At 46.6% G+C, this 24,188-nt stretch overlaps 1 protein-coding gene across 1 annotated transcript in view; it reads right to left on the minus strand.

The window, feature by feature from the left end:
* Window positions 1-230: 230 nt before the first annotated feature.
* NT5C2 (5'-nucleotidase, cytosolic II) overlaps window positions 231-24,188 on the minus strand; it is a 42,180-nt gene continuing 18,222 nt past the window's right edge. The window contains exons 3-17 of the mRNA XM_009277835.2: window positions 14,304-14,421; window positions 12,787-12,882; window positions 11,372-11,463; window positions 11,120-11,177; window positions 9,706-9,799; window positions 8,623-8,676; window positions 7,376-7,459; window positions 6,586-6,627; window positions 5,324-5,431; window positions 4,910-4,976; window positions 4,073-4,243; window positions 3,154-3,205; window positions 2,844-2,904; window positions 2,112-2,288; window positions 231-1,878 (exon numbers count right to left, since the gene is read on the minus strand). Of these exons, the coding sequence (XP_009276110.1) occupies window positions 1,621-1,878; window positions 2,112-2,288; window positions 2,844-2,904; window positions 3,154-3,205; window positions 4,073-4,243; window positions 4,910-4,976; window positions 5,324-5,431; window positions 6,586-6,627; window positions 7,376-7,459; window positions 8,623-8,676; window positions 9,706-9,799; window positions 11,120-11,177; window positions 11,372-11,463; window positions 12,787-12,882; window positions 14,304-14,421 (1,532 nt within the window). The 3' untranslated portion in view covers window positions 231-1,620. The remainder of the gene's footprint in view (window positions 1,879-2,111; window positions 2,289-2,843; window positions 2,905-3,153; window positions 3,206-4,072; window positions 4,244-4,909; window positions 4,977-5,323; window positions 5,432-6,585; window positions 6,628-7,375; window positions 7,460-8,622; window positions 8,677-9,705; window positions 9,800-11,119; window positions 11,178-11,371; window positions 11,464-12,786; window positions 12,883-14,303; window positions 14,422-24,188) is intronic.

A 24,188-nucleotide genomic window follows, 5' to 3' on the forward strand; every position in this document is an offset into this window, starting at 1 on the left:
CGCTGGGCCCCCCCCCAGACCAGTCCTGGCTCCCCCTGCCACCTCCAGCACAGCCCTCATCATCTCAGCAACGCGCCACAAAGCACCAGGCATTTCTTAGAAACATCATCATTTATTGACTTGAACAACTGCCACTACAGCAGCAGCGTTTCCTGCTCAGATGTTGGTGGTGTGGTTTTTCTTTTTTTATTTTCTCCTAAGGTACTTTAAAATGCAAAAAAAAAAAAAAAAAGATTAAATGAGTTTATGGTACTGAAACAACAGTCGAATTGGTTACAAGAGGGCCCTCGTTGTAATCCCTTCACAGCGAACGGCACAGGCTGGAGTAAGGGAGGCTGCACCCATGACATGGAGGAAAACTGCAGGGCACTGCTGCCCAGCTGCGCGCCGGCCCCGTGCCTTCCCTGGGCTGGCTTTCAGGCACAAGGACCGCTTGCCCATCCCTGTGGGGCATGCCTGGTCCCCGCACGGCAGCCTGCAGCCATCACCCTCCTTGGCCAGGGACGCAGCCTTGTCCACTGCAACCTGCAGTGAGGCTCCGCTTGCTCCGTGCCAGGCCAAAGACAAGGGCAGCTGCCAGCTGGACTGGAGTTTCCCGGCTCCCACCACAGGGCTGGCCCTGTGGCACGTGCTGTTTCCTAGTTTAGGGCAGACACGCGTGGCCCACGGCGCCCTGGAATAACAGGCCCCTTCACTCTAGATGGTGGCTGGGTTTGTCTTTGGGATGCCTCACTTTCTTAAAGCTGAGCAGACAGAAAGCTCAGTAATAGGCAGTAGGAAAACAAACCGACTAACGTAATGCTAAAGCAGTAGCTTCAAGCTCCTGGGTTAATATTTACTGCTGAAACTACAGGAGTTGAGAACACAGTGTGCGGCTCAGCTGTTTGAGAAATGCGTTGGAAATCATGCATCGCATGTCAGTGATGGAAGAGAGCTTTGAAACACTGGGAGAGGATAACAAGCGTCTACAAGCCAAAACGTGTACAGCTGCAGATATGCAAGAGCTGGAATCCCACCGCCATCTGTGACGGCAGGAGGAATCAAACCACTTAACACAGAGAAACTCACGGCAAGCAGAGGGTAAACTGAGTGCTGGAAGCCACAGCAACACCCTGGCTAACACGGGGAGGGGGGAGTTTGTAACCCAGAAGCAGAGGGTTAAGGGCAGCGACCCAACGGGCAAGGAGGATTTGGATCATTTTGTCTCCTGCAGGGCACAGCACATCCCTTCCTTCTCCACAGCGAATGTAACAAATGGTAAAAACCGTTCACAGGACACCGTTCAAATGAAAATCAAATGAAACGCATCATGGGACAGGGAGAAACATGCAGCATCCCTAAATGTAATGGGAGCAGCATGACAGCACAGGCGGGCAGTCCAATCTGAATGCACCACCCAGGCAGAATCCATCAGCTTTTTGAACCGTCTGCAAAACTGAAAACAAGGGTCTCCTCCTAATTAGTGTTAATTTGTTAAAAGTTTCCGGACACTTTCAAAATGTGCCTTTGCAAGAATCACACACCCCCAACCCATCACCTCAAGGGCCCCAACAAAGGAATCCGCTCCTGATCACTGCTAGAGTCACAGTTTGTCTTCAGAGATGCTTCGCTTTTTCCTTCTTATTCCTCTTCCTCTTCCTCCTCTTCTTCCTCCTCTTCCTCTTCCTCATCGTCATCTTCATCGTGGCAATGTGTGATTTCCTGAGGTGCCTGGGGGAAGAGGTTGGGCGGTTTGATCTCACTGATGGAACGGGTCAGTTGATGCCGCTTGTAGTCAGAATCTTTAAAATCCACTGAGGTGCGATTGCGCGTGGCCATCGGCGACTCCTTCTCATTGATGTCGACGTGCGTGTGCTCTACCGTGGACTCGTGTGGCATCTACACATGTAAGAGAGAGAGGAGATGGCAAGGGGTGACCCAGTCCCAGGGTATCTCCCCGAGACAGATGGAGAGCAAACCCCAAAACGTGACCCTTTGGCCCACGGTGCATCAAATGCCACCCAACCCTCCAAGGCGCCTTTCCTGGTGCTTGCGGCTTGTGGAAGTGTTAACGAACACAAGCGTGGGCACCTTTGGGACCCCTGCCCACCTCCCCGGGGTCTGCAACTCACCAGGACGTGGGCGGCTCTGAAGAGGTAGCTGAAGGGGTAGTAGAGGAGGTTTATGAAGGAGGCTGCATAGAGATCAGCGTAGCGCATCACCTGGCTGGCAAACAGGGTCTGCCGAGAGCCGCTGCGGAAGAGGCTCCCCATCATCCCATAGCACATGTCCATGTCGTGGGTCACTTTCTACAAGCAAAGGGCAGGTTAGATCCTGGGCCGGGCAGGCAGCAGCGTGGAGCCACGACAACACTGAAGTAGAGCACACTGAGGGCTGGGGGCTACCTGAGATCTGCGAGGATCTCCAGCAAGGCTTTCTGTGCTTGTATCCTGTGGCATCAGAGCACAGCCAAGTCCCAGCTAACAGAGGGGAAGGCAGCAGTGGGCTCAGGGCCAGCACTTGCCCCAGGCTGGCACCCCAGGGCTGGCTGAACCAGAGGCTACAGCCCCTCCAAGCTTGTGTGTACCAGCGCCCCGTTCTGCAGCAGTGAGCACCATCAGTCAATGCTGCTGTGTGCATGAGGAAGGAGACCCTATTCCAGACCAGGCTGCCTTTCAGGAGCGCCAGTGACACCAGTGAGCTGAGAAGCTCCTCCGTTCGCGTCCACAAAGACAGAACGGCTTTGCCAAGCCTGCCGTGCCCACCCAAAGGCAGAGCAAAGCATTTCAGGGCTGAGCAGTGGGGTGGGGTTGTCAAGCCCTCTGGGATCCAAAAGGATGAAAAGGGATTTTGATGATTGGTACCTTAATGCGCCTCTGGATGGAGCTGATGTCAGGGCGTTCATTGCTGCTACTGTCCAGATGCCTAGTTACAGGCGAGAAGGTAAATACATGGTGTGAAAAGCCTTTCAGAACCAGATGCTGTGGGATGGGGGCTCGGGGGAGGGAGGCTGGTCTGGAGGGGAAGGTTGGTCTCGTGGGCAGAGCCCAGGCCTGAGTCAAAGCTCCGGCAGCACTGCCGCTAACTCAACCCCAAGGTTTCATCAGAGCCGCTCGTTAGCTGTCACTAGGCTGGGAGAGGCAGCAGGAAAGTTGTCACTGTTTGAACACTCACTTGTATAGCTCGGCCAAGAAAATGTCCAGACTCTGCAGCTCTTCAAAAAGGGCTGGAAAATCCAGAAAAGAAAGGGGAAAAAGGTTAAGTTTAAACTGTTGAAATGAAAAGGGCTGAAAGCAAACCCACCATCCTGTCCGCTCCCCTTGCATGGCGGTGGAGGGGCACTGCATCAAGGAGCATGGCATCTCACGGCCACTGTGCAGAGAGAGGGTTCAGTTGCGCTCTGTGCCACTGGCAGAGCTTTGGGCTTGGTTTCTGGTTGCCCCTTTTGTTTCTGAGGCTGAACCTTCACAGCCCTCACCAAAACCTTCCAACCAGCCATGGGGCAATGTGCATAACCCCCAGACCTATTTACACACCAAAGGGCAAACCTGGGAGAAAAGCAGTAGCACTGGAGGATGGGAAACACACAGCACTTTGGCAGCAGAGCAGCAGAGGGAGCGGGAGGAAGGAGGAGGAAGCGGCTGGTGAGCAGGGACTCCCTGCAGATGGGAGAGCAGTCATGGCTCAGGCATTACAGGGAGAATAACCCAGGTGTCTTGTCAGATACTTTCTACCAGAGAAGCCACGGCTCCATACGGGCAGAGAGAGAGGAGTTTTTGGGGCAGGGTTATGGATGAGGAACAACACAGCCCCACCCAGCTGCAGCTTCTCCCGCGGCCAAGTCAGCGCTGGGCTGATCACATGCAAGAGGCCTGGGAAAGAGCACAGGAAAGGCCTGGGACCCCGAGGCCAGCCCACGGAGAGCTGCCCCAGCTCCTGCCACCCACACCCAGACCCAGGGAAAAAGGGCTGAAAGGAGAAGCGGCAAGCCACGGTGATCTCTCCCCTGCACCCCTATGCCCTGGTGATCTCAGGGGTGCAGCACCAGGCAGGCAAGAGCAAAGCCTGGCCTGGGGTTTGCCCGGCTGCTGACCGCTTTTGTCTGTCCAGACGTGCAGCTCCTGCGCCAGCTCGGGGATCACCAGGAAGGTCCTCCAGCCCTGGCGCTTCTTGGATTTGAGGATGTCTCCAAAGATATGGTCTCCGATGTACAAGATATCTTTCCCTTTGGCCCCCAGCAGGTCGCAGACTGTGTCCGAAGAGCCTGAGAGAAGAATGGCATGGCTCAGAAATGGGAACCAAAAGGAAATGTGTGGCTCATTTCAGAGGGCCAGGCTTAGGGACAGAGCAGGTGCATTTTCCTGCCAGAAACCTCCACTGCTAAACGTAGCACCCCTGCTTGGCCATGGCAGCTCTGGGCATTGCCCACCCACCTGGGAGTTCACCCAGGGGCAGTTTTGCCCACACCCTCCCCCACATGAATGGCAGCAGCAGAGGGGCCATGCTGCCTCCCACCCCTTGTGAGAGTAATGGAGCCCTGGGTGTCACAGACAGCCCTGTATATCCACTCGCTGCCCTTCCCTGGCTCAGAGGACCCTCCAAGCATGGTCACACTGGTGGCAGCACCGTAAGTACAGCTGGGAACGTTGCATTGGGCCAGCTGCATCTCCCCCTCCACCCTCCACCCCAAACCCTCCCTGGCAAGGAAGAAAAGGGCGTTTGAGGAGGAACGGGTCCATTTCTTCCCTGCATTGGGCAGCAGTGATGGTGGAGAGCTTCTGGTGCAGTGTGCAGAGGGCACAGTACAATGCGCTTTGGGAAACACAACCTTGCCTAGTGCCTGGCACAAGTCCTCTCACAGCCGGAGAGGCTGAAGGCCACGAGGGCACGTCAGAGCCACTCCACAGGACAAGAAGGGTTCTTGCCTCACCTCCCGAGTACACGATGCCATGCTGCAGTGGGCCAGTGTAGGTACCAATCTTCAGCTTCCCGGTCACCTGAGGAAGGAGACATCGCTTTAGTACAGAACAGCTGATGGTCTGGATCTTTTCTGTCCTACTGATACTTCACTTTTTGTCTCTTTCTCACTCCCAGGCAGCCTAGAAGTGACTTTCCACATTCTTTTCCTATTGCCACCTGTGGTACGTTAGGGAAGCCAGCAAAGCCTCAAGCTCTGCTGTGCTCCAGGTGATGGGGTTACTCAGGAATCACTAAGAGGAGAAGCCAGCCCACCATATCTAAGGCAGGTCCTGTCTAAACAGTGTTGCCTGTTGCCACTAAGAGATGCCACACAGGAGGCGCACGAACCTTCCAGCTGGAGAGGCACCCTCCATACGCCACTCACCGTGTCCACCTGCCGCAGCACAGTGCCCTCCCCAAAGAAGAGGGGTTTTCGCGCATCCACCAGGATCAGGTCGAAGTAGGACTGCCATGGCCGATGGGCACTCCCAGGCTGCAACATAAACCAACCCTAGAATCAGGCACAACACAATCAACCACAGGGAGTTTAACCAGAGTGTCATTGTCCATAGCCATAACTTGCTGATCCATCAAAATCCTCTAGCTCGTGCCTCTTGTAATACGATGCTGGGTTGCCAGCACCGTCTCCTAAAGCACTCCCCTTTTGCGGCAAGGCCATCCCAACCCAGCCTAGCAAGCGAGGACTGAGGACGTGGTGCGAGATAGGAGAACTGCACTGAAGATCCGTATCACAGCACAGCTGTCGTGTAAGGAGATGCTGTAAATGACACCGCTGCCACTGTTTCTGAAGGTGACATCCTGCGTAGATCCAGACACATGCAACTTCACGGCTTCAGCCTTACAAAGCCACGCTGGTACATTTGCCAAGAGTGGGAAAATGCCTGGACTCCATTCCACAGAGCACGACTGAATCAAAGCCCTGCCTGAAGGACACTGGGCATTCACGTGCCCTTTCTGCTCCATGCTTCCGCTCTTTCCGAGATCAAGGCCACAGCAAGGAGGTTTTTGAGCTATCAGTTGTGGTGATTTTCCATGTTCTGAAAATTTCTCCCTTGGCCGCCTTCTACCTTTAGAGCACAGTATGAAAACACATCTTTTGAAGGTGACAGAGTCTCCCACTGGGAGATTGAGAAAGCAGTATAAATTCAGCTCATAAGCCCCTCTCCAAAAGTTGCAGGGCTGAGTTTTGACCTCAGAAAACCAGAAAAAGCATGACTAAAACTTTTGGAGTTACCATAGTCAAGGCACAATCAGCCATAAGTGTTTCTGCTGTTTTATAAAACTCTTTCCTTTCCATCAAGGTTTTTTTTAACAACATCTAAAACATTGTGCAAGATTTCTAAGAAACCTGGCTGCAAAATGCCACAGTTAAAATGTGTTATCACTAAAATAATGTTATCATTAACATAGATTATTGTTTGAGACCAGATGATGCCTCTTTTCTCTTTGTTATACTGTATTTGCTTTGATCCCATTCAAATAGGATACAAAACAGCAAGTGTATTTTAACCAGATTAAAGCAACTAATCCCATGCAGCCAATGAAGCAGGATTAAAATGCTTTCCAGCTACACAGATAATTAGGCACATCAGTTTCTATTGGAACTGCAGTCTAGCAATCACATACCTTTGGTCCATGTGGAAAGTCAAACAAGTAAGTCATGATTTTCTGAAAGACAGAAAGAAAGTATTCAAAGATGCATTTTTAAACATACATTTGTGTCGTTTATAAAAGCATACTTTTCTGCTTTTATCTTTTCAGGTTACAGAACTTTATTTTCAGGATTTACACAAAAGTCAGCATAAGATTTGGAGACAAAATGAATGGATGGAATTTAAAGTGACAGGAATTAAATCAGCAATTTTTATAATCAAAGAACACATTTGCCTCAGAAATCTGCACACTGCTTCAGGTATATCTTGCAATGCTTTAAAATGGCATATAAATCTTTGGATTAGCAGTGTCGCAACACCCTGACATTTACCTGGAGTTGAAGTAACCTCGTTTATTCCTACAGCACAGCACACAGCCCTTTCTGGCTCTTAAACCTCTCCAGGACCATGGCTTTGGTGACCTGTCTGTTCTCAGACTATCTCACTTGAAAGGGAAGTTCTGCATTTTAAAGGATGCTGAAATCTAAAATGAGTATCGCTTTCTCTTTCAGCCTTTTAATTACCGAGGAACTGAGTGAGGCACAGAGGGACTTAAGCCAGGCCCATACTAGGTCAGTAGCAGAACCAGAACTACAAAAGCTGACTCAAGACCTGATCTGCATTCACCACTAAACCATCCTACCCCTAGCTTAGAAAACACCCGATTCTCCACCAGAAGATGTCCTACCAAAATCCATACAAATGAATGGCCGGCTTTTGCTTATTCCATTATATACCAACACAACAATTCAAGCAGCACTTACGTCTGTGTATTTATAGTCGCTGTTTGTGACGAGAAACACCTTCCCAACTTCATTCATGCGGCTGAGCAGCAGTGGCAGCTTCCCCTGAAAGCCAAGGGACAAGTCACACACAAAAGTTACAGACATTCATCATGGGCAAAACACTCTCAACTATGATCCCACCAGACAAAACAAAGCAAACCAAACCATCGAGCAAGCAAACTCACGTGTTTTGCACTGGCCAGAGCCAGGAAAGCTGCTGGTCCGTCCACGTAACACCTCTCCAGAGCACAGGCCAGGGGAGGAAGGCGAGGGGGAAGGGCTCAGCAGGGCTGCGGTGCCTTTGGCAGGCACCCTGTGCTGCTCCCACTGACCTGCTCCATGCCAGGCACGCTAGAGCAGCTCCTCCAGCTCCAAGTCCATTCCCGAAATGGGCCCAGAGGCAGGTGAAATCTGAGCTCACACGAGCCACAAGTTGGAGCGCATTATAATTCCAACCTCAAATTAGGGAGAATTTATTCCTGGGGCTATTTTTATTGAATCATAAATCTCAGTCCATTGCCAGAGTAGCTGATTACCTCACAGAACGGTTTCCTAAGAATTTTGCAGGCATGTAACTACAAACAAGGTTAACTGCTTTAAAGTGATACTCTACCACAGAGCTCACCTAAACTAAAGAATAATTACACTGTAAGTGGTCCAGAGGGGCCTTGCACACTGCAGAGGGCAAAAGTATGGGAACCACTGGAGCTTGCTCAATTAGATGTGCTGAACACATTTTGGGGCTATCAAGAGATGGGTCATTGGTGAGTCTTTCGGGATCTTTCCCTCAGTCCCTCATGGTTAAACACGTGTAACATTTTTGTTGGATGGCTAAGGAATACTTCTGTCTAAAAAGATGCTCATCTGTTACTTTTTAAAAAGAGGTCTGCTTGGACAGAGAAAACGTGGGCAGGGAACACAGTTGCTTTCAACACCAAAAGAAACAACACAAGCCTTGCCAGCGCATTCACCTGTGTCCCGTGATAACATTTCCTCTAGCTTTTATATTTTACGTAAAAAACATGCACGTGAATACGAAATCACGTGGATCACTGGCTCAGAATAAAGGCTGCGTCCGAACTTTCCACTTTGTCTTCGGTTATTACAATAGAAATCACAGCGTTATCTGTTTTGTGATTTAGTAAAGCAAATCAGCATGTTTATTTCTTGCCTGCTTACTCAGTACAGATTGTCACGTAGCACAAGTAAAGTAACTTCACACTTACATCTTTCACCACATACTTTTCCAGATTCTCAAGGGTCTTTTCCTTGAGCGATCCCTGAAATAGAAACAACAGAACCCAGTGAGGTAATGGAAACTTATGATGTAAGAGACATCAAAGTAATGCCAACTTTCACACTTTAAAATGCTGTGAAAGTACAAACCAGGGCGAATCTGAACCAGTGACTCTAGAGATGAGAGGCTTTGAGTAGCAGGGACCATCACAAACTCTGTGATCCATCGATTCCCTCACCATGGTAAATAATCCACTTCAACAGCATTTTAACCCTTTCAGAAGGGAATACAATAGAAACAAACAAAAAATAGATTTGCCATACCAAACAAGACAGTCAACGACCTGTCTCCAACACTGACCATAATGCTTTACTCAAAGGCCAACTCCAACATGTATCACACAACACTGCATAAGGAAAGAAAAATAGATTCCTGACTTCTGCATGGCTAAAAGGACCACTACAAGCACCACCACAGAACTCTGTGAGCAGAGTTCTCCTGTGATGGTTCTCCATCCCACCCCAACAGACCTCTTGAATGAGGAAGAACAAGAAAATCAGGTCTTTAACCAGATGTTGATGCTCACAAAATTGTATTCTAAATTTGTACACAAGTGTGTGAAAAAGATGAACTGCCTCTCCTCTCTAAATAGAGAAGAGCTGATGTATTTCTCTGTTTAATGCAGGTACTTTTCAGACAACATAAGATAGTACCAATGTAAACCATTTACAGTAAAATGCCATTTTAATAATTAGGACAATGTACTAGTTGTGGACTGTAAGTGCAAATACCCTCATGGCACCACATTCTAAAACCCATGAATTACAGTACAGAAATGGAATCTGGGCACAATAAAAAGGAATAGGAAGCCAAGACAGATATGTTCCAGTACTAGGAGGGCAGTCGAGGTCTTGACTTACTCACATACAACTGCAATTTATTATTTGCTCACTAGGCGGCAAAGCAGGGGTCTTGCCCAAAAGTGGAATAACACATCTTAACTCATGGGTTACAAACCAGTCCCTCTAACTCAGTTACAACTACAGACGTCCCAAGGAATTCTTGCAATCACCTTGTAATGAACCCAGTCAACAGCATCTCTGACATCCTGGAACATGCTCCTGAAGGACATGAAGAGGTCTCCATCTTTAAACCCCGTTTCACAGCTGTGAGGAGAAAGAAGAGAGACTGTAGTGGCCAATCGCAGCAGGTAAGAAACACGTCAATGAGAGAGACAGTTCAAAATGTTGTTTGGAGTTTGTTTTCATCTTACTATAATGGTTTCTTATTTACTACTTTACCGCGGCTCAGACTTGAAAGAAGGCTACAACCAGAGTTTAACAGGATCTGTGTGTTACCCAAGAACGTTTGTTTAAAATTTTAGGATGTGAGTTCCTAACTACAGGCCTGTGCCTCCATAGCAGTACTCCAGCTTTCTGTGACTGCCACTCTTATTTCTCCCCCACAGTATTACAAGAAGGAAAAAAGACTGGGACTTTGCAGTTTGCAGCATTTTACAGAAGATGAATGGTACTGAGAAAGTAAGCAGAGTGCTGCTCTTTCTCCCTCTTTCCAACACTGAAGAAGGGGGTGCCATGGAAATCAACTAAATGTAATGCTGCTGAGAGGAGGAACTATTTCTGTGTTGAACAGTTAAGAGTTAACATGAGAAATTTCCTCTACAAGATACTGTGGAGGTATCTTTGAGACACCCATGAGAGTTTGAATCAGAAGAAATCAAGGAGGATTAACCAGAGCTGTATTTATTATGGCAGCAATCATCACACCTGTCCTGAGAAAGGATGCTTCACCTGATGGATTGTCGGCATAAACAGTTCCTCTGCTCCCAGGTAAAATCCCATTAAACCTTTGCCTTCCACTCACATGATATGCAAAGATGACCCATCACATGAGTCAGCAACACAGCAGCATTCACATTTGCCAGTTCAAACCACAGCTTGTTTTTATGCTTATACCTATTTGAAAGCTAGGTAAACACTCATGCTGCACAAACAGCCTTTTACACCACACTGTGCCTGAGCGTTTCACCTTTAAGTGAACAAAGTCCTCGATTATGACATGAGGGACTTGTGGTAACCGGCTGAGGAAATTTAGCCTTTCAGTTACCAGTTCAAACATGGCTCCAATGGACACTGGTGCAAAATGAGCTGTCTGGTGCCTGTAATCACCCTGTAATAAGTGTGTGGTCTTAGAAGCTGGCCCAAATACCAGTGTCAGTCAGTACGGTGATACCGATATACCCTGTGAAGGAAACCCTCATAACCAGTCTCTGCTGTATACACAGATCATCTCGTCACCACTAAATTCTCTTAACATCAGAAGAGTAAGAGGCCTGAACTTTTCCCCACCAAAGCCACTTGAGGGGCCTCCACTGATATTAAGAACAGCTCCATCTGTGCTGTATTGCTCTTTAGAATAACAATCTTACTCTACCATCAGCACCTTGAACCAGAGGGAATACATACCTAGTGTACCGGTCACAGTTAGTGAAGAAATCCACTAGGCAAGCCAATAGGTAGGTCTCTGCAAAGAAACAAAGCAAGATTTTAAAACAAGGATAACATAACACAGCCAGCTAACTTTAGGCCCTGTGCCCAAAAGAAGAAAGTTCATGTAAAAAAACCCAAACAAACAGATAAGTACAGTATGACATTAGCAAAGCTTTACTGGCTTCAAAGGCACAGAAACAGGCCTGTGTTGGCTCACATGAGACTCACCTGGTAGATTGAATAACGTGTTCAGAATGTAAAACCTATCTGTGTCATCCCTCTGAATAAATTTATTTGGATATTGATCCCGTGTTTCAGGCCTGAGAATAGATAAGATGGAGAAGAATGAAACCATAAAAAATAATGAGGATAAAATGTGCTGACCTGCAAAATATAGTTGTAGTGGGGTCCATTACCTAGAGTCTGTTGTGCTTTAATCAACACCCAGCTTTCCCACATGCGCTAGCGGTGCAAGAGCAAAACTGCATCCATCGGCATTCCCTTCATCGTGCTGGCTCTGGCAGAGCCGGGCTGAGTCAGCAAACTGAACAGAGCCCACACAGGGAAACAGAGTGGTCGAGAGTCCACAGCTCGACCTTAAACCCCATGCTGTTGGCTATGAGAATGCCTTAAATCATCTGCACTTTCATTGTTTGCTTATCTTACACTTTCCCCCACTTTCCAAGTATTGCTTTACACTCCCCCGAGCAGCTTTCAGCAGGGGAGTGCATGGCTGTGCTGCGGGAGGCTTGCCTGGGGCCCTCTGCAATTAATCAGCAGGGTGGCGATGACTAAAGTCATTTAATTATTCTGGTTTCCTTCATTTCTGGAGCTTCTGAAGATCACCTCTGACTCAAAGAGGAACTTGAGTGCATATATAAGGGCTTTTTCTAAATTTTGGCTTCCTGATGCAAGGACTTACAGGCCTGCAATGACAAGGCTTGTCACCTCGGGGGCCCTGAGCTGGCCTGCGCTTGCCTTCCATCCATCCACCCTCACAGCAGGGGTATGAGGGGGGATTTGCTGGGACACATCAGGCACGCAGCACTGCAGTCCCCTCTGCTTCCTAAAGCACCTTCTCTGGGGCAAGAGAAACACAAGCAGCCAGGAAAGGCTGCAGGAAATGGCACACAGTGCCTCACTCCTGACACCCTCAAAGGTCAGAAACACAAAGGGGTAGAGCAAGCTTGTTCCTTCCACAAGCCAGCTCAGGCCCTCGAACTTCCTTAGCAATGGCTGTGGAGTTAACAGTCTCATGGGGCACAGGTCCTCTCTGCTCCCAGCAGCCCTCACACAATGGCTTTGTCTTAACTGACAAGCTACTGATGTTAAACCGTGCCAGGACAGGTGAACAGCCCCTGGATTATCCCATCAACCCCTTCCCACAGCACACTTTCTTCTATTCCCAGCACACTACAGATGTGCCTGTACCGGCACGGACCTTTCCTCTATAAACACCCTGGGCTGTTGCTGTGTCTGGGACCCTCAATGTATCCCCAGTCAATCCTGGAGCTGTAGGAACAGCAATACAGCATCTGCTGTTAGTGGAGTCCCTGCGACTCCTTATACAATGGGTGCCCTGAGGATCAGTGACACAAAAGAGCGTATTAAGTCAAAAAGAACAGCCAAGAGTCAGCACTCACCCTCTGAGGAAATTAAAGCCATGTGCACACACTAGGAGGTTCCCATAGGCATCAACTTTCAACAGGTTTCCATAGTGGGTATCAAACACCAGGCCTCTGTTAAGAAAGCGATTGAAGATATTAAGAAACGAGTGTATTAAGCGGTGACCATTTCAATAGCACTTCTTTCCAAATCAGCTCTAGAACAGCTTGCTCACTTGGCATGGGGCATCAGAACAGAACTGTTGTTATTATGCAGATGGGGTCCCTACTGTCCCTTTTACCTGGCTGCAGGTGAGCAATAAGAGCCCTGCATTGCCAGGTGAAAGGTACAGCTGATCTGCTCTCCATAGACTTGAAAACGGAACCGTTTAACCCGGCAGAGGCTTAGCTATGCACATACCAGGGAAGACGTGGGCCTGTTCCACAGGGTCACAAATCTGACACCTGCTTTTGTGGTTCCCTGACAGCCCTGCTGGGCTGCAAGGAAGAGCGAGGTGTGATAGAGGAATTCCTCCCCTCTTTTTCATCGCTCTGTCACAGACAGAGCCAGATGGGGCATGTTAACTATCGCACAAAATGCTTTGGACAGTCCTGGTTCCAACTCCAGCAAAACTCTGTCTCACTTATCTAGTAGCTTGCATCTGGAGAACGCAGCCTTCCCACAGAGACGTCCCTTCTGTCCCCTCCCTGGGATGAAGGCAGTGGATTTAATGGAGTCTTCATCACAGGTTTGTGAAGGGCTACTGCCTCGTTACGGGCATGGGCACACCCAGCAACAGTCTCGGTGTAAAACATGCTGAGAGGAGGGAAGGAAGGAGGCTGCCAGACTGAAAACTGGAACAACAAGCCAACAGACAGACCCTCTAGTCCAGTCTTTTGTAAAGAAGCTCCAAAGGAGTCAAAAAAGCAAAATCCAGCAAAGGCACAGGTGGAAATAACTTAAAGGCGCAAAGTTAGATCAAAAGCCTTGTTTAAAGCAAGCAATGTCCTTTTTATCTCTGCTACCAAAAGACAAAATGTATGAATTTAGTAACTTTGCACCATTAACTTTGCTTTCGGTGTTTGATTCATCTAGACAAGTGAATTGGATTGATCCCACTTTTATTGTTGTTTACAGTCAGCTTAATTTTCAGGATGTCTCATGCAGCAGGACATTATTAATTAAAATCATTAAAGAAAATTGTTCCGAGACATTCTAGCAGCCTCATGGACAGTAATGGCTCCTTATCCCCTTGATTTTGATTTAACTCCCAACCCAATTGTGTCTCTGCTGTCATTGCTTTGAAAAGTTATTTTTGGACCAAGTTTTCAGCAGGCCTCTTTTCTTGCACATTCCCTCTTTGCATGCATGGATTCCTGTGTGCAAAGGCCCTCCGCATACTGGAGCAGTCTTCTCCCTTCCCCATGATCTGTGGTCAACCACAGGCTTCAGAGGCACAACTCTGAAAACCTGGCCTTACGTGTTGCCTATGAACTTTACAGAACAAATATTCAAGGCCTCGAGCAGGCTGGGTCGGTATCTGTTAGTCATTTACCTGGTAGGGAATGCAGGATCATACACAAAATTGAGCAGCTCATGAGGGTATCCAATGGAAACTAATCTTTCTACGGTCAGGTCAAATCCAAGAGATTCGTATTCAGGGGATTTATACACTGTACCAAGATGAGATTTCAGTTAGAAAATTTGAAAACAGCTAGGGGGTTAAACAAGAAGGCAGTTAAAAGTAATGTACCCATTCACCCTCCTCCCTCCTCCACACCACATATTCTCTTCTTCGCTCCTGCCCTTCGCTGCCTCGGGTCCCCCAGCCCAGAGCCATGGTGGAATTAGCTCATGCTCCAGGACTGCAGCCGAGCAGAGCCGCAGTTCAGGTTTCAGCAGCAGAATGCACCAGATGAAATATCCATCAGTCTATCACAGCTCTCTGCATCAGGAAAAATGTATTTCAAACTGCAGCTCCTCCCCCTGCAGCCCTGTTAGGCAGATGCATGAACTCTCCCTGTTCCACCTGCTCGGATCGGGTTTTGGTTTGCTGAGTTTTCGCAAAGCTGATGAAGAAACCAATAAATTTTGGGAACACATGTATTCATGGTTAGAAAGCCTGAAATTCATCACTGCTGTGCTACTGTTACTGCTCTGGATACAATCCCAAAGATTAGTATTGTCTCCAGATTTCATCTCAGGGGAATTTATGTTTGCTGCAGACTAAGTTAGCTTGAAGGTAGAGCTGTCAAGTTAACATACGATTTGTTTGTTAATAATACCATATGGTACTGTAAAAATCTGTTAGCTATTACCCTCATGCATCAAAATGCTACTCTTTAAGCAAGCTTATTGTTCTCACATTTCAGAGGAGCTGCTCATCTGTGACACACACCTTAGCTCAATGCAGAAGAAATGGACTTGTTCAACCAAGTCATTCCTACCATCAGGTCTGTCTTCTTCCTGCAAATGACTTTCCCATGTACTGGAAATGTTACTGCTTAATCAGATCATTAGATTAACATTTAAAAGGAAATCACTGTGTTTCTATGACAGATGGAAATCACCGTGTTTCTCTGACGGTGTGTTTACATTTACTGCATGTCGCTGTCTTAAATTGGTCCTAAGATGTAACAAGGTCAAATACAACCCTTGACTGCAATGAGGGTTACCATGGGTTCTATGGGCCCAACTGTCTCAAACACTTGAATATTTCAAATTTAGCTGAGTAAAATACAAAAATGTGCAAGTTACACAGTAAGCTTGTTAGAAGACAGATTACTTTTCCTGAGAGAAATCTAGCACATCTGTGGGCCTCACAATATATGTTAATACACATTGCCTGTACTGCCCGGGTAATCACCACCATATGTATACTGTGGAATACAGAAACTCAATCCGAGAGGAGAAAACAAATACATAAAATACTACAAAAATACTAAAAAGGCAAGGACTATAGAAGAAACGAGACTGTCAAAAGACTCAGATCATAGCAACCATGACAGAGGGCTCCCATATCTCTTAATAATCTAAAAAGCACCAGAATCCTAAGAGTTAATTTTCCCCATTAAACTAACACCATTAAAAATGTAATAAGCAAACCTGTAATGTTCTTAAAACAGATAACTAAAATCAATAAAACAGTTATCAAAATCTTCAAGCATTATTATACCCATGGCAAACATCAGCAACATTCAATGCACGTAGTCTTTTCTGTCCTTTAGGAAAGGAAGGGTTGATTGAGCTATAGATAGAAATAAGCAATCAAAAACTACAGCTGATGAAGAAAGCAGTGACTGACAAGGCAATTCTGGGGAGTGAGCTAGAGTTGGAAGGAGCAAAAGGCAGTTAGGTGATGAACAACATTGTGCGAGTGACACCAGAGCATCATCTGGAAAAAGGAATTTCTCTGATGCAGGACAGTAAAGGCACTTCCCAGGGAAAATGGTAATAAATACACCTGCACATACTCTCAGATGGTGAAAGCGCTGCAAAGCTCCCCGTTATGCAAAGCGGCCTCCAGTCCCCCACTCTGTCCATGAAGCTGCTGCACTACTCCTCATTAGCTTCCTGGGAATTTGACCATGTTACCAACTTATCCATAAAACATCACTCCCAAACAAAACATTTCTCCAAGGAAACCCTGCTCTTTCTGAACTTGCCAACCATGGTGACGCTGCCTAGACACAAAGAATCTCAAGGAGCACGTTGGCATCTCCTCTGGACAAGCGGAAGTGGTTCATAAACAGCTCCAGCAGAACCTTTCCAGGGAAACTGTAGGGCTTTCTGTTAAACAACCTATGCATCTTGTTAACACTCCACCAGAGAACGGCTGTGGTGGGACATACAGCCAGCTGCTCACAAAATGCCCTCACTCAATTTATTCCTTTTTGTATTTGCCTCTCTGTCTCAGATTTATCACTACAGACCTGCTTTTAACTCTCTGAGTCTAAGGAAACAAGCTGAAGCACCAGTAGGAAAAAGGCTGAAGAACAGGTATAAACCTCAGCCTTCATCGTCCCAAGTCTCTGTTGAGGCAGTACTGCAACAGGATTAATCCAAATGTTTCTTTTGGGGGGGCAGTTATTCCCCTTACCTCTCAAGCTCCAGATTTTGCTTCCTTGACATCTCTGAATAAAACTAAAGTACTAGCTCATTCATGCCTCAGGTCCCTTCCCTGTTTTTCTACCACTCCACAATATCCGAAAAATTAGAGCCTTCTCCTTGATACATGAACTAAACAGAGACATGGGAAATTGGACTCCTGGAAACGGGAAAGGGACAATAAACGTTCTCCAGTTACCATCATACTTACTGTTCAAGATAAACTTTCCTTTAATTAGACACACAGCTGGGAACAGACAGAGCTCACCAAGCCCACCCTGACAGCACCCTACACCACAGCACATGCTGCATCAATCAGTACGACCACAACCCACTGACATTTCTCGTAAGCTGTGCGAATGCCTGTTTCAGTAACATGAGCTTCCGGGCAAAGAAACGATCCACCTCCTTCAGATCAAGTATGAACAGGCTAACACTGCTCCAACTATGGTAGCACATTTGGGGAAGATGCCCCAGTTATATGTATTACCAGATGAAAAAATGTATTTCAATATCGTAGTCAGGGCTGGTTGCTCTCTCTCTCGTATCTTGTTTACTTCAGGCATCCAGGGGGGGAAAGAGTAGAGAGGACAGATCAGTATCTTTTTCTGCAGCTGCATGATGAAAAAATAGTTTTAAACTTTTCTGGAACATCCCGCTCCCTCAGACCTGGTTGCTGAGACCACAACTGGAGATAATTTGTGTGCCATGGCGATGCCATGAATTCAGCTATTTGCCATGCAGTGTCTCCCATGCTCAGCTCTTTCACCCAGCTGAGAAGGGCCCAGTCTTCAAGCATCCCCAACTCTGTGACAGGTGAAGAGGCAGAGCCACGAACCCATTTTCAGAGCATCCTTGCCCAACGCACGCAGGACGACAGTAAAACAAAGCACATGCTACAACTTATTCTGATTTCTTTTTTTCTTTCTTACTACTTGACGGCCATGTCTCTCCCACCATGCCAAGTCCCTGGCTCCAGACGACCACGTTATTTTAATAGTCCGTGTTCCAACACTGGCAAATGCTTCAGCGGCGCGGGGCAATCGGCACCCAGCACTCGTAGATTATGCAACCAGGGTGGAAAGAAAACAACCAAAGGTTTAAAAATAACAGAAGCCAGTTGACAGCATTTCAGCCTCCCCTTAATACCATCACTTGGCTTAACATTATACTAATGAAAGGTAAAAAGCAGTACCCCGGGAGTGAACGTTGCAAGCCTTCAGGTCTGTGATGAGTGCGGGCATCCCTTACACAGTAAGTGCTAGGAGGGAAGCCGATCTGGAATGAGCAGGGGTTGTGCAGTAAGGTATGCAATTCTCATGCATTTGTGTGGTTGTTTTTACCTTTGCTGCCAAGACACATACAGTAACAATTTTATAGCCTTCCTGAAAAGGAAAAAAAAGAAAAAAAAGAAAAAAAAAAATCTCTACAGAGGCTCCAGCTTATGCAAAATGCTGCTGCCAGGATTTTAACTCACATGAGGCAGATGCAGATTCAGAGTGTCACTCCAGTCTTGACGGAGTTACACTGGGCTCCCCTGTTAAAGAAAAAAATCAGACTGATTTTAAAACTGCAACAGCTCTGTGCCATGTGGGACTGTATCTGCTGGAGCTCTGTCCTCTGGTAAGCTCAGAAGCCGGCCTGGCAGCTATTCCAAATACACTTATAACTGATTTATAGAGGAGACACAGTTGGTAATCGTGCATCCTGCAGGCAAAATTCTGTCCTCATATCCACAAAGCAGTCTTAGATCATTAGCTCAGTGATAATTAGGAGGAAGAGGCTACAAGCACATTGCCCAAGTGACACAAACCCTTCGAATTTCTCTCAGATGCAGAGCGACTGGTTCAAGAAAGGGTCTCGTGTTCTTTTTGGGGCTTTGCCATTATTGTCCATTCCTCAGTTGGTGACAGATTATTCCTTTCAGGGCACTCACTTTCTTTCACACCACAAAATGCTTGCACATGTCAGCACAGGAGAGTCGGGAGACTGAGTCAGGAGCTACTCTGGGAATCTGAGAAGAGAATTTTGCCCTACATCTGAAGGCGCTCCCAGCAAGAGCCTCGCACACTGCATCAGTCTGACGTAGCACGTCTAAATTCAATCGTATACTTTAACACGCTTATGCTTGGGCTTTTACGTGCAAAGCATTGCGGGATAAACCGGTACCAAACCTGCACATAGTGCTGCACCATATTGCAGTGCACTGCTTTGCAAGCACACACAGTAAGAACACCAGACCTATTCTGCAACTTCCAGGTATGCACAGAGTAATCAGGAGTAACTTTGAGATCCAATTTGCACTAAATAACAAAGCTGAATGAGTTGGAATTATGTTGCAAAAAGGACTCACAGAAGTATGCAGACCTCCTGGAAGGCTTCTCTGAAAATAAGTGTTTAAAGCCTGTTTTGTTTCAAAATGAATAGCTGGGGAAGGCTGTAGTGCATGTGATGGCTCTGTTTAAGCTGTGGGGAGGAGAAAGCCTTTCAAGGGCTGCCCATTTCTTTCCTTGTTCCTCCACCACACGCACAAAGATTTCAAATTCAGGCAGGGCAGCTTCTCACTGAAGATGTAACATGGCTTCTTCCAGGGCTTGTCGACGCTTCTTACAAGCTAATCGTGGATCACAGGAGAGAAGCAGGAGCTAAAGTTACAATAACCACCCCTTTTTGCGCTGCTTCAGCCATGTCACATTTGTGAGATGCATCTGCTGTCTCAAACTGCACACCTGCAAGCCAGTCCTGCCTAGCCATTTTATTTCCGATCGCTATGGATTTGGTGCTGGTAAAAGCCCTGAATCGAGAACAGTGGCAACACGCTGATTTCCCACACCACTGAGGCAGCTTTGAGGAAGCAGCTCCTCATCGCCAGCACCCTGGTTTAGGAAGGGAAAGATGAGCTCAGGAGGTTACTGCAATAACAACAGAAGCCCGCAGAGTGAGCAGCTCCTCTGGGGAGAGAGGCAGGGCAAGGACTACTAAATGATGATCTGAAATCTCATTCACCCCTGCCTCCGGTTTTTCCCCATCTGTCACTCTTTTTTGCCAGTGTGCTCTCCTATGACATCCTAGCATCTCCTGAAGGAGTTTCATCCCTTCCATCAGCCAGCTCCTTGCCTGCCTTCCCTCCCAGCTGGAAGCCGAGAGCTGCCCAGGGAAAGGTGCTTGCGGTGCCCCCAGAAACACCCCCATATTGGCAGGGGACTTCACGGGAGCAGCTGCTTTCTGCAGCTGGTGCATCGCCTGCTCTGATCTTTTGGGCACATACCGGCTCGACTCCTTCCCCACGCAGGCGCTGAGAGCACTGTCCGCACTGTGGGCTTCCCCGTCCTTGGCTCTGGCCACTGAGAGTCTCTTGGGAATTGAAACACCTTAGTCTACCCACACTGTTTTGGTTGGCAGATGAAACTAATTGGCTTTTGACTTGCAGGTGTTCAGATAAGATCAGTATTTCTCAAACTAGAGGTGATGACCTCCTCCAAAGGGTTGCAAAAAGCTTTAACAAACACTCAATCTTCAGAAATTTTATCTGCTATCTGGGTTCACACAAAGACAAATAAGCCAAAAGGTGGACAGATAATGCAAGGGGTTTAGCCTTTCCTCTGAAGCACAGGAAATGCAGCCCAATTACTTTGTGTTAAGCCTTGAAGAAATGAAAGTAAAATAACTAGAAACAGGTTATTTCAGTTGCTGCTTATTCCCCAGTGAGTAAGGCATGCAAATCAGGCAATTAGGGACATATATGGACAGGTGGGTAGCTAGTATTCAGATTTATATACGTCTCAGGCACAATATGCATAATTAAGCTTGTGCAAATACATTTCTGAAATTACACAAACCTGACTTAAAAAGCAGGATCAAAGTGCTGCTCGTTTTAAATGTTGATCCATATTCTGAATTGCACCACAAATAAATAATGCAAGTATGTATTAGAAATACATTTGTATCAATGTTGTGCTGACGAAAAGTGCTTAGTTAAAGCCTTGAGGACTAAGATCCCCTTTTAGAACCCCATCCCCTATAACAGTACAAGTATCTATGTATCCTGCCTCAACAATGTCTATCAAATGAGATCCTAGACTAGTGTCCCAAAATAGGATAGATCTATCCCCAGAGCTCTCCATTCTGTCAACATCTCCTCTGCACACAGCCCCAAAGCTGGGCATTTAGTGCCAGCTACCACCAGGATGTCTGTGACAGTCACCCCTCCACGACCAACCAGACCGCTGACCATTTCACGCCAGCACCAAATACTCATTCCCTGGGACTTCTGATCATCCAACCTGCAACTCCAGCTGAGAATCTAGAGGGAAACAGTGAGTGACCAATCCTGGAGATGTTTGGGACACTGGACTTAATTAAAAAATAAACCCCACTGAAGCAACAATACCAATTAAACACACTAGTAAGTGTTGGGCAGGCATTTCACACACTGCCATAGTTTGAGGAAAGTTTGTCTCAGCTGTAGGGCCAGATGTCTAAGGATCCCCCGAAGTAACCAGGTAGTGAAGAATGCTATCTGACCTCTATATGCTGACCCTCCTTTCAGGGTATCTATTATCTTCATAACCCGTTAAAGAGCAATGCCAATTTTCATCTATAATTAGAAAGGAAGAGGATTTATGCTCTAGAATACCAACGACTTCAGCTTCTGTGTTACGGGGTCTTTTCTAGCCAGGGGAGGTGTTGTCAGGCACTGTCACTGAAACGGTAACGTTTCAAGCTATGCTGCTCTCTATGTTAAAATAATTCATTATTTACACAGGAAGGACTCTGAAATGTCATGTTTGAGTTTCACACCTGGGTGTTAGCTTCCCTTCGGTTTTGACAGCGGAGTCAGACTGCTCAGCTCCGATGGGAGCCCAGACTCACTCCTGGCTTGCACAGCCTGGCAGGGTGCTGCCATTTTGCACTGGAAACACAGCAGAAGATTTTCTTTTCCATGAGAACTGGAAACCCTGCAGAAGTACCTGTACTGCAGGAGCCTCCATAAAAACATGCTCAGCTGGCTTGGCAATCCCAGGAGCTGGGGGTAAGCACAAACCTCCAGCTCCCCTTGCCTTGCATTTCTCTTTCCAAAGACCCATCAGGTGTTACCTCAACTTCTGCCACAGCCGCTGCAGACATTTCACTTCACAGCATCCTCGCCGGACACAAAGGGAAAAACAGACAATCCTGTTTAAAGCCCTGGTTGCATACAGCACTGGTTTCAGTTCATCTCTGCCCACGTAAACACATGCCTGCTATGTGCCTCCCTGTGTGCAGGGCAATGGAGTCGTGCACGTTTGTGCTGTGCTGACCTGGGAGCTCAGTGCCTGTAAACAAACTGACGAAGTGGTAAACGTGCCTAATTGTAACCACAAAAAACCCCAAATGAAACCCATGGGACAACTCATATGTTTTCAATTAGGAACGTGTTGAATCACTGACTTGCCATTTGTTTATGGACTCGGCTGAACTGTGACCATAAAGGATTTGTCTACGGTCAAAACAAGTTGAAAAACAGCCAGGAACAGACCCCAGTCCTCTTGACTCTTGGGTTTTGATTTTAACCACTAGACCACAAATAAAAATGCACTGTATTATGCAAAGCAGAATTGTAGTATTTCAGCCTATATTTAAATTGAGTTTTCCTAGTACCAAACAAACAAAATGGGTAGCAACAGTATGTTTTGTTTCTTTGAATTCACCCAATTTTTCAATCTGAAATGAGAAGAAACTGCTGCCATATTGATCACAATTTTCATTTACCCAAAGAAACCTTTTCAAACACAGAAGTGTTCTGTGCAGTAAGACAAAGCTGAGCTTTAAGCACACTTCAATATTTAATGTACCTTTTCTATTTCACTAGAAATTATGTGTTTGTAGTGGTCAGCAAACAAGACCTTGACAAAACCTCCAGGTGCGTCCCAGGATATTTTCGTATGCTTAACACACAAGCTGCTCTGCCTGCGTGAACAGCCAGATCTTGCACTAAGCCTCTTGCGGCCACAGATGTTTTTGACAGTAAATCTGATAACAGGAAGCAAGGCAAGAGTCACTAATCATCAGAGGGTTGAATCTTTTGGATCTGAGCTTCAGTGGCTCCCCAGCACCCTTTTCTGACAACGCCAAATACAGGGTTCTGGGTGGAAACCAGCACACACCCACAGAGAAGCAAAAAGGCTCTGCAGTCCCCAACTGCAGCAGTGCCCATAAAGCAGCTATGCACCCACTCTGCAGCCTGAGAGCGATGGAAAATTCCTTACCTCTAATGCTCCTGCAAACATCCCCAAGTGCACAGCACAGCTTTCAGCTCTAAAACCTCTAACCTGGAACCGTATCAGCTCGTATTCTCCCACTCTGCATGCTAAAAGGATCTGTAAAGACAGGATTTGTTGTTGCTTCAAGGACTGACACAGTATTGCATGTTCAGCTTGGCGCTGAATTGCTGGGTCTACACTTCAGGTTGTTTTTAGTGCTGTGTTTCTACTTGTTTTTAAAACAAAAGTGTTGTCAAGTATCATCAGCTTTAACTTCCCAAAGCAGGCATATTAGTGCTCTCATTGGTAAATTCCAGATATTTTTAGCTTTCTGCTGCTGCACTTTGTTTGCCTTCGATGTAACAAAGATTTGGGCTGTTTGGATATGCCTCAGAGGCTGGCAAAACAGAGCTTAGTGTTGGAAAGATTTCTTCTGCTGAATAAAAATGCATGGCTTGAGGTAACAACAGCAGCACTGAGGTCACATTTTGCATGTTGAGAGAAGCAATTCAGACAGACTCTGCATTTCAAGGAAACTTTAGTTTGTCTATTTTAATAGTTCGCATAACATTCCTTTGCACTGGAATAATATTTTAAAGATGACTACACAGTCACCTGTTCTTTTGTAGGAATTTTTTATGGTTTCCCTGACACAAGAGAATCTTTTTTTGTGCTTAACAAGTGGCCTTCACAATTTACCTCTCTCAGATACAGCCCACTGGGAGTCATAATCCCATACTGGAAATATCCCTGCATTTCCATGGAAACAAACTACTGTGCCAAAATATGGGTTTAGCTCTTCAATGAAGACTTCTGAACAGGGAAGAAATAGTTGCATGGGCTTCATGTTCAAACACAATTTGCTAGCATCTAGAAATAAAAAGAAAATGACTTAAAGGTATAGTAGCTATTTATACACTATATCTAAGGCATTATTCAGGTGTATCAGTGTCCAAACAGATCCAGCTTCTTATTTCTCTCCATGTTCACTTAAGAGAGTGAGCCTCAAAAGCTACACATTTGTTTAACAGTGTGCACCTGGGCTTATATGTAGCACAAGTGCCAGTGCTGTCAATAAGCCACATACATAA

This window comes from Aptenodytes forsteri, unplaced genomic scaffold (assembly GCF_000699145.1).
Source record: "Aptenodytes forsteri isolate BGI_AS27 unplaced genomic scaffold, ASM69914v1 Scaffold15, whole genome shotgun sequence".
Lineage (NCBI taxonomy): Eukaryota > Metazoa > Chordata > Aves > Sphenisciformes > Spheniscidae > Aptenodytes > Aptenodytes forsteri.